Raw genomic sequence first — 10,732 nt, forward strand, 5'->3', positions numbered from 1 at the left:
CAGGGACCTTTTGCAGGCAGCTGATCTTGGGTTTTTCCAGGCTGGGAAATTGACCTTGGTTTTTTAACTCCGTATTTTTCTGTGCTGTTAGCTGTGAGCCCAGGTTCTAAGAAGGAATGAACTGTGACCTTGCTGGTGTTGGGTCTGATCGTGGAATTATTTGCAATCATATCTTTCTACCTGGGGTATGCACACCTCCAGGACCATTAGCAGTGCATGTGGAAAGTGGAGTGGAGGTGACAGCAGAGGTTGGGTTTACTCAAAGATTTTAAAGGAAATTTAAATTTCATTATAATAAACCCAGATATACCATGTAGCTGGACACAAAATATCTGTGAATTATAAATAAACTTACAGGGCACATGGCATCAGCCTACATATTTACCCCACTCTGCTGTTTGTAGCCAGAAGTCTTGAGGCCCGACTGTCTCGGGAGGTTTGGAGCATTGGGGGATTGGCGACTTTGAGCTGTGTGAAGTCAGGAGCTCCTTGAACCATGTGCGTTTGTGTATCTGTCATTCTGACTTTGTACACGGTGAGACTCTGAACTCCAGCAGCAGCGAGCTGCCCTCTCCTCTAAGGAATGAGGATGAGTCCTGGTTGAGACAGAGTTTAGGGAAAGGGTTTAGAATGTACCTGAACCCCTTGTTTGCCCTGAATTCTGGAACTTTGTCATCGCCTTTTGGAGACAGGTTTCCTGTGCAGGATAAGAATTTTAGGAGTGACAGCAGCCTCGAATAAACTTCAAGTAAACTCTTTCTTCCTCTTGGTTAGATGTGTTTGATATAAAGAACCTGTGTTCAGGGGCACCTAGCCGGCTCAGTTGGTAGAGCATGTGACCACTGATCTCAGGGTCATGAGTTTATGCCCTACATTAGCTATAGAGATTACTTTAAAATAAATCTTTTTTCTTTTTCTTTTCTTCTTCTTCTTCTTTTTTTTTTTTTTTAAGAAGAAACTGTTTTCACCATTTTTCATATGCATGGTTTGGCTTCATTGAGGCAGTTTCTTTAATTTTCTTTCCCCTCCGTCTATTTCAGCATCCCATCACACTGCCTCTTGCCCTGGCCTTCCAGAATCCCCATCCCTGGTATTAAATGCATTCTTGCCCGCTCATGGGTCCTGTTCTCTCATGGGCACTAATTTGGGCTCCTTTCAACTCAGCCTTGGTCAGTTGCCACACTCATGTGTTATCTGTGAAGTGTGTAAACTGAGGTTGGAGTGAGAATGCTAGTGAGCAACAGGAGAGATTGAGGTTGTACCCAAGGAACAGCTTTCTGAGTCAACCCTAGCAGTGGATGTGGTGTGAGGTCGTGGAAGTGTTGTCTCTGAAGACCTTGAGGGGATAGAGAGAGCTGGTCTGCAGTGTGGGCTTTCCCTAAGATGGGAAGCTGGATGTGGCTTATTCTGGAGGCTCCTTTCAGCTGGCTGATTGTGGGGTATCTGATAGGTCCTCTTCACGCAACCATTGTGTTTGTTTTCTTTGGCTCTTTCCTGGTTTGCCATCCGTTGCCTCTGATGTATCATTTTAAATTCTGAGACTCTTTAACTCCTGAAGGAAATAATGATCTGTGGCTTGGCAACTGCAGTGCTGACCCAAGTCACTTCCTGTGTCCAGGAAGATAGAGAACAGTGCCCAAGGGAGCCAGCAAGGGATGATCACTTTGTTCTGTTCAAAGCAAGTTGTGTGGCTGCATTTGCTTTTCCCCCCCTGGATTCCTTTTAAAGGTAATCAGCCACTATTGTTTGGTTGTTTGGCTCCTCTGAAATGTCGTGACATGAAAATTATCCTTGGCAAGTTTAACTCTGGTGGTAAGTTATAAAAAAGGAATGCCGCTTGCTTTCTTGGTTTAAATTTTTTCTCTGGAAACCTTTTGCCACAGGAGTGAGCCTTTCTTTCACTCACTGAGAACGGAGAGGGCTCGGGCTGGTGCTGGAGGCTGAGAATTCCCCTTCTGTGGGGCTTGGTTCATCTGGCTTCTGGAGAGAGGCCATTCTCCTTCCCATCCTAGGCAAGCTTTGGTTACTAAACCAGCTGATGCTCAGCTTCCCCAGTCCTACTGCTCTTACTAACACTGTCCCTGTTTCTCATCCTTCCTGCCATCGACCAAGCCGGGTAACCGAGCCGCTGAGGTGGGTATAGGCGTTGTAGCTGAGGCAGATGCGGCCGATGCTGTCGGGTTCCCTGTCCCCCCTGACATGGAAGACGATTTCGAACCTGAGCTGCTGTTAATGCCATCCAATCAGCCGGTCAACCAGCCCATTCTGGCCGCGGCTCAGTCATTGCATCGGGAAGCTACCAAGTGGTCTAGTAAGGTACTGATTAGCACCCCGGTGGGGGCTGCTCCATATGCATCCGGCCATGTGCAGCCTTGACACATTGCATCACTCATGGTCTGTGCGAGTCCTGTGAGTCTGGGCGGGCGGGCCTCTGTCTGCACCTTGTTGTTAGGACTGGCTTCACAAGTTTGATAGGTCTGCTAATGCCAGAGTGATTGGATTGCATTATGTTTGGGGCTAGAGATGGGGTCACTTTCTGAAAGGATTCCTTTTCTTATTGACCTCGGGGCCACAATTGGAATCTTAAGCCCCCTTGGGAGGCCATGGATATGTCTCTCAATGACATGCAGGTCGGGGACCATTGTAGACCGTTAAGAGGTCACCTGGCCTGACCATTGAGCTTTGCCTGCCACCCCCTCCTCTGCTGACCTGTCACTGATGGCTCAAGCAGAGCTGGTCAGGGTGAGAAGCAGCTTATACAGCGGGGTCTCTGGGGCGGACTGCTTGCTGCCCTGCACTTGGCTGCCTGGCAGATGCTGGCCTTAATAGGAACCCACAGGGAAGGGGCTTCACTGACTGCTTGGGTGTTTCGATGGGAGGGGTGGGGGGTGGGGGACAGGGAGCACTCAGGGCTGCAGGACAGGCAGCCACAGAGCTTCGGCCTTGGGACTGAACCCACGCTAGTTTGGGGAGTGGAGGAAGAGGGTGATCACTTTTTTCCTTTTGAAGGTAGCATGTTGCAAGAAGAAAGGGTTTGGAGAGTGATGGGTAATAACTAACCCTGGCACTACACTGTCTTCTAATCAAGTTCGTGAAACCCTGCAATGATCCCAGGTCTACACTGGAAGAGACGGCCTTGTCTAACCTGCCCCTGTTCTCGTGACTTCTTCCCGTACCTCTGTTCTCTCTGGCCCCAGTTACTGCCTGCGATGATACACGCCTCCCTGCACAGTGATCAGCCACTTCCTGATGCCTGTGGGGGTGTCTCCCAGAGTGCCCTGCAGTGGCATGGTTTGTGTATGCTTCACGCCTGGTCTAGAAATTGAAATGCATGAGGGGAAAAATGAGTAGGGCCTGACCTTTTAGGTCGTTTTGAACATTGCAGTGGTTATTTTTGGTTGTTAGCAGCCAAAAAGCTGCTTCTTTTGAGGGCATAAAGTAAATTTCGTGTACATTTCTTGATTATGACCCACGAGGGTTTTAATGAATCCAGATGCCGAATTGAAGATAAACCGCTAGTAGTTGGAGTGGGGGGTTCCATTTACAGCTTGACTCATGAGTTTTATTTTTTTGCTCTTAGATGAAGGTTTCTTTAATTGAAGCCACTTAGCTGAGAGGACTGATTTTCAGCCTTTTCAAATGTGATAAATTAAAATAACATGTTCCCTTAGGCTGACAGGACAAATAAGAGGCAGTAGATGGGAGGGCAGGAGCAGTCTAGGTGAGAAAGTAGATCTTTTCTCATCAAGGCTGATAATGGTTACTTGGTTTAAATTCTAGCTCAACGGCAACAGTCCGTCCTTGGCTGTTATTGGCAACGAGGGTTAGGGTGAAGGGGATGATTTCAGCACCCGGAAAGGCTCCTCCGTATTTTTCCCCTCAAGCCAGCTCTACTGCTTTTCCCCTACAGAAAGAAAATGCCTGTTTAACCAACTTCTTGGTCCCGTCCTCATTTTTATTGACATGATTAACTTGGAGATGCTGAGGTGCTCGTTCATTGCCATGCCGGGGCCCACATGTTGCCCTTCCAGACTAATATCCGGGTCTTCCTTTTCTCAGTTGGGTCATCTCTTTCTTTCTGCCTCTCTCACTGAGTGCTGGGAGGAGTGTCCTGGCTCACCCTTCTCTCTGTTCTCCTGTACTGTCCATGTCACTTAAGAGCAGTCCCCTTATTCTCTCCTCACCCTTCCAGAGGCTGCTAGAGCAGCAGGCTCCCTCCTCTCTTCTCTGTGCTTCTACCTCCTTCCCTAACTTGGCCAGAGTGTGGGCTGAGCTCACATTATATCTTTGCTTCTCTCTAGGGCAATGACATCATTGCAGCAGCCAAACGCATGGCTCTGCTGATGGCTGAGATGTCTCGGCTGGTAAGAGGGGGCAGTGGTACCAAGCGGGCACTGATTCAGTGTGCCAAGGACATTGCCAAGGCCTCAGATGAGGTGACGCGGTTGGCCAAGGAGGTTGCCAAGCAGTGCACAGATAAGCGGATTAGAACCAACCTCTTACAGGTACTCAAGAGAAATGTGTGTGTGTTTGTGTGTGTATGTGTGAGTGTGAGTGTGTCAGAGTAGGGGGTGTGGGAGGGAGAAAGTGAGAGAGAGAAAACTGGATGAGCAAGGAGGAGGTGGAGGAGCTCTGAAGAGGCAGCAGAAAGGGGAAATACACATATATATTTGGGAAAGACAGATTCAGGACAATTTCCTTCCTAATGGTAGTGCATCGTTCTGAAGAGAGGGACTAGACTGCTTCTAGGGAGAAAGCAAGTGGGATCCTGCTGCTGATTTACCGAATGCCTTCTGCATGCCAGCCTCAGGAATACAGCGGTGGATAAGTCTTGCCCTCAAAGAGCTGGCGGGCAAGAAGAACGTTAGAAACATACTAAATTAAGTTTCCTTTTTAGGTATGCGAGCGAATCCCAACCATAAGCACCCAACTCAAGATCCTGTCCACGGTGAAGGCCACCATGCTGGGTCGCACCAACATCAGTGATGAGGAGTCTGAGCAGGTATGTGTCCTCTGCTTCTCGTTTCTTGCCAGCAGCTTCTGTGCCACTTTATAGCAATTTAATCCAGCTGAAGGAAAGCTCTTGTGTGGCTTTTGTCCCTGTACAGATGGGAAGTCGAGGCCTGGGGTTAAGCTCAGTTCTTTTCCTCCAGGAAGTAGCTTTGGCTCTCTTGAGGCCTCCAGTGCCTATTCACTCCTTTGACTGGAGAGCATTTCTGCTTCCTAGCTCCCCGGGATTTCAGTACCTCGAGGAGGAATCGTGCTGGCTTTTCAGGGGCATGAGACAGGTGTGTGCTGAGGCCGAGATGACAGCTCAGAGGAGGTGCTTCTCTTGCTTTCTTTGACAGAAATTGCAATAAGAGTGGCAGGAGGGTTCTCTGAAGTGATGGCAACCACTTTTTTGGAGTTTGTCGTCCTTCACTGCCTCCTGGAATTGTGGCCCAGAACTATTGGGAAAGCTCTCATGTGAGCACCTCTTCCTCTCCTTAGCTCCCCTCTGGAAGGCCGCGCTGTGTGCCATACGTCTAGTATCACCTCACAGTAGGTAGCACATCTTTTGTTGAGCTGCGCAGACAGGCTCATTGTACACGGGTGAGCATGTGGCTGTGGATTGGGCACTGTAGAGGGGAGTTAGAGAAACAGACACAGTCCCTCTCCTCAGGGAACTCACAGGTAGTTTGGGAGGCCAGCCCTGATCTCTGGGCCAGGAGACAGAGGCTGCTGTCTGGTGCCAGTGGTACTGCTTCCACTGCCTTGTTTTAGTCCAACAGCTCTCCCCCTCCCCCTCCTCGTACACCATGGGTTGGATCTTCACCCCTAACTTCCATGTATTCTAGGCAGGGTCTGGGCACTTGGGCTGTTCCTTGTCATGTGATCTCATCTGCACCAAGTAAAGGAAGTGGAAACAAACAGAGAAAGAAGGATAAAGACTCATGGTTTCAGACCATATCGTTTAATTAACCAACACAAATGTATTTGGGGAATATCTCCTATGTTCCTCCTAATATTACAGTAAAAAGAGAAACTAACAGTGTGGTTGAACTGCAAAACCACAGGACTGCAAGTCAGACGTTTTGAGTCCTCATCCTGATGATTGTGTGAGTTTGGTTGCGAATCTCTGAACCTATCTGGGCCTTAGCCTCTTTGTGGACTGAGTGAAAAGATCAGCTGACCAGGAATTTAAGCCCGTAGTTATGCGTCTCAGAGCCAGTGAACCCTCAGAAACTGTGTGGACAAATTTTATACACGTGAGCATTTTCCAGGGAAGACTCTACAGAATTCCTCAAAATCCTCAAAATCCTCAAAGTCCTCAAAGCGTCTGTGGCTCAAAAATGGTGTTTTTTTTTTTTTAATCAAAAATAGTTAAAGATTTAAAAAAAAATTACTGTCCTAATAGATCAATAAGTTCTCTGAGTTTCTATGTTGGAGTATTAGTGTGTTTGCAGTAAGCTTGTGTGTCTAAATTTATGTATTTAGACTTTCATGGATTTATAAGATGATTGGTTTGCTCATTTGGTTAATTTTTTCATTCATTATTAAAATATTTATGAAATACCTCTTTTTGTGCCAGGCCCTGTCCTAACATGGGGCATAGCAGCAAACAAAAGTGACAAAAATCACTGCCCTCGTGGCACTAAAATTTGATAAAATTGGGTAAAATAGCAGATAAAGCAAACAACTTAGGTAAAATTTGCATATAGCGTATCAGTAATGACGGGTTCTGTGGAGAAAAATGAAGAATTGGAGGATGAAGAATGCTGTCACTTGGGAAGGTGTTTGTATTTAAAATAAGGTGAGCAGGGAATGCTTCCCAAAGTGACATCTGAGCAAAGATCTGAAGGAGGTGAGGGCTAAGCCGTGAGGGAAAGGCATTCCAGGTAGAGGGAACAGTAAGAGCCCGAGGCGAGGCAGCAGCTTGTTTGAGGACCAGGAAGGGAGTATGTGCTAGAGGCCAGCTGTGGGTATAGTACATGATCATTGATGGCCGTTTTTGGATTCTTTTTGGTGAAACCTCCCCGCCCCCCCGAACCCACCAGTGATGTGACAAGTACGGGGGATGCCAGCTGCGGGTCGGGCAAACTGCAGTCCATTCCTAGCTTAAGCCAGTTCTGGAGGTAGGGCCACATCGGGGACTCTGAGTAACGGAGCATTTCTCTTTGCTTGCAGGCCACAGAGATGCTGGTTCACAATGCCCAGAACCTCATGCAGTCAGTGAAGGAGACTGTTCGAGAAGCAGAAGCTGCTTCAATCAAAATTCGAACAGATGCTGGATTTACACTGCGCTGGGTTAGAAAGACTCCCTGGTACCAGTAGGCACCTGGTCACACCTGGCTGGCACAGAAACCCCTACTAAACACAATGAAATGGTCTGAGTCCCAGAAGATGCTGAGAATTGCTAGGGGGTTAAAAGCCACCTACATCCTGGCCTGACATAACAGAAAGGAGTGGGGCCTCTTCACTTTAGAAACCTTGTATACTCTTGTCATGGACACTTCGAAACGTGTCTCCATACACAGCCTGTATTCTCAAACACAGTTATACTCATGCGCACTCTGTCCCAATAGGAAGACTGGGTTTCTAGCCCACGGACTTCACATAAGCTCAGAATTCACGACTGAACACTAGTCAGACACCCTGCTCCGCCCTCATTCCCTAGGGGACAGTTCCTTTTCTGCTTCCTTTTTACTACCCGCCCCCCCCCCCCCAGCAGGTTAGTTAAGAAGGAAATCGCTGTGCCTCCAAAATGTGTTTTGGGCTTTCCACGTTGCCCCTGACCCTGCCTGTGCTATCTGGGTCCTTTTCAGAAGTGAGCTTTGCTGCTACAGGGGAAGATGGCCTCTGGGGAGCCCCAGCATGTGGGGCCTGGATTCACTTCTTGCCCTTCCCGTTTCATCCTTCTAATTTCCCCTAGTGCAAAACCAAATTTTGCTCTCAGGAGGAAATCGCAGAATCACATTCGTGTGCTTCTGTCTTTACCTTGCCCCTGAGCAACGTCTGTGCTAGGGAAGGTTCCTGTCCTGTAGCCCGCCTCGGCCTGCCAAGGTAGCCATCCCACACACTGTGTGTCCTGGTGCTTTCTGCCACCGAGGGGCAGAGTAGCCGGGTGCAGCCCTGCCCATCTTCCCAGCAGGGCTGCGCCCAGGCGCTTCATGCTTCGTCACTGCCTGCAGAGGTCTGCGCTGAGGCCTTAGCATTCATTCTTAGCTCTTACTGTTCTTTCTGAGCTGGAATGCTGCATTTAGTTTTTAACCAAATCATGTCTCCAATCCTGGCTTTTGTATTCCTCCCTCATTACCCTTCCTAGACAAGATTTTAAAGATATGTGTTTGTTCATTGTAATTTTGAAAGATCCTTTTTATCCTTTTGAAATTCAGTCCTAAGAACTGGTGCTTGCCACCCCCGGAATGTTTAATAGAAAGGCAATCCTGTCTGAAGGGCACTTCCTACCTAAGGGAGGTTGGCACTTGCAGACTGGAATTCTGGCACCGTTGGGGATGAATCAATGGGAAATAGTCCTCAGTATATTCTTTCCTCCCTTAACCAAGCCCCTCTATCCTCTCCTCCCTCCCAAGTAACGAATGTCCGTGAGTAATGAGTATAATATTTAATTATCACCATACGTTTCCTATTAGCAAAGTGAGAGAGAAGAATTCTTCTTTTTTTTTGCACTTACACTGCTGTCTAAGCATTGCACAGCACATTAAATTGTACTTCCCAAAGCCAGAACTGGATGAGTAAAGGAGTAAGAAACCATTGCCTGAATGTCCTTCCTTCTCACCTCCAATGTGTTAAATCCCAACATCGAATGTATAAACCTTGTCCTCAGTTGGTACTGTACACTCAGGCTTTCCTCTATTTTCCTTTAACTGATGAATATTATTTTCAAGGCCCTCAGCATATTTGTATAGTTGCTTACCTGATATAAATGCAATATTGATGCCTTTAAAGTATGAATCTATGCCAAAGATCACCTTTTGTTTTATGAAAGATTACTTAGAGGAAATAAGAAAAATCATGTTTGCTCTCCAGGTTCTTCCAGTGGTTTGAGACACTGGTTTACACTTTATGCTGATGTGCTTTTCTCTAATATCAGTGCTCCAGACACAGTGAAGCAAATTGGGAAAAAAAAAAAAAAATCCCTGAAGACTGATTAGAGACATCACCACTAAAAAACTACATTTATAATCTAGGATTTGTTATATGCAAATATTTTCTGCCTCTTCTTTTGTTCTGTTTAAAACAATAAAGTGCATTTGTATAAATAATGCTTTAAATGATGGGTATATTATTTTGGCAAACACGTTTAAATCAGCTTTCTCCTTTGTTTGAAAAATGGCCAATGAAACTAATCCTCAGGATCTGGAAATGAAACACTTTTATTTAACCCAGGTGTTGTACTGGATGAACAGTGTATCCTACTCCTGTAGAGCAGTCGTGTATTTACTTAATGAGCAAAAGGACAACTTTGGGGATTACATGCTAGAAGGAGGTGATCAAGGTGAACAATAGGAAGGAAACAGATGATGTGGATCATTCCCTGGTTGAAGTGGTATGTCTTTATCTTAATGCTAGCCAGTCATGGAGACCATCACTCCTGAGAAGCTGAAGCTTTACATGTGCAGGAATACCACAGGTCTGTTTTTTCATATTTCAAAGTCCAATATAGAACAATAGGGCTGTTGGAGATCCGCCAGGGTTATAAGGCAGACATAGCTTTGGGGGACGTATTTATCTTGCTTGAGGAAGTAGGAGTAGGTACTTGGGAGTTAGAATGGGCACATCACTGTTTTTGCCTGATTTTCCGGATCTGAAAGGAAATCGTTAAAGAGGGGTAGTGCTGTGGACTACATTTACTGCTGGTTTAGAAGCATTGCTGATTAGAGAGGCCAATTCCAGACTGCTGGAGTTAAAGAGAAATGTCCAAGGCTACAGAATTAGCTCGGCAGTATCTGAAAACAGTATTCACGGTCTCATTTTTGTAACTCACCATATGTTCATGGGTACTGCCTTCCTGCTACATTATATTTTAGTTGTTTTCTCAAACCAGAGGACTCCAAGAACAGTGAAGACCAGCATCTTCCAAGGGTTGTTCTGTAACACCACTTTAGGAATGAATCCATCGCATGGATTCTGTTTGGATAAATGATGGTAACTTCCTTCTGCAGAGAAATGAGCATCTACTTCATTCGCTCTTAGGGTATCTCCTTTAAGAAATTATAAAATAAGGGCTGCCTGGGTGGCTCAGGGGTTGTGCATCTGCTTTTGGCTCAGGGTATGATCAATCCCAGGATCCAGGATGGAGTCCTGCATTGGGTTCCCTGGGGGGGACCTGCTTCTCCCTCTGCCTGTGTCTCTGCCTCTCTGTCTCTCTATAAAAGAATTTATAAAATGGGGCAATTCTGGGATTAGCTGTAATTCTACATTTGAAAAATATTCTACTACTAAGTTATTTGTGGATCTTTGTTATTAGTAGGTGGTAGTGGTGGTGGTGATAGGGAGAGTACCTTTGATCACTTACTGCTCAGTCTCTGGCGAGACAGTGATGCTCAGAGAAATTATCCATGGCTGTTAACATATTGAGGTTAAGAGAGGAGCACTTCCAAGTGCTTTGCTGCAACCCTTACAGCTTATGTGATGATACAGAACAAAATCTGATCATGTTTAGGCTGCTCTGATGCTGAGGCGTACCCATCTGAGAATGCTCAATCAGCAGTCAAGCTAAAAAATCAAC

At 46.4% G+C, this 10,732-nt stretch overlaps 1 protein-coding gene across 5 annotated transcripts in view; it reads left to right on the forward strand.

Annotated features, from left to right (window-relative positions):
• VCL (vinculin) overlaps positions 1-9,266 on the forward strand; it is a 115,664-nt gene extending 106,398 nt beyond the window's left edge. For 3 of the 5 annotated variants that reach the window (XM_072823657.1, XM_072823658.1, XM_072823661.1), the window contains exons 19-22: positions 2,113-2,316; positions 4,302-4,505; positions 4,898-5,002; positions 7,168-9,266. In XM_072823657.1, coding sequence (XP_072679758.1) covers positions 2,113-2,316; positions 4,302-4,505; positions 4,898-5,002; positions 7,168-7,314 — 660 coding nt within the window. In that variant the 3' untranslated portion in view covers positions 7,315-9,266. The remainder of the gene's footprint in view (positions 1-2,112; positions 2,317-4,301; positions 4,506-4,897; positions 5,003-7,167) is intronic. The other 2 variants (XM_072823659.1, XM_072823660.1) reach the window with 1 other exon arrangement.
• Positions 9,267-10,732: the final 1,466 nt, after the last annotated feature.

The sequence above is a fragment of the Canis lupus genome, chromosome 4 (assembly GCF_048164855.1).
Source record: "Canis lupus baileyi chromosome 4, mCanLup2.hap1, whole genome shotgun sequence".
NCBI lineage: Eukaryota > Metazoa > Chordata > Mammalia > Carnivora > Canidae > Canis > Canis lupus.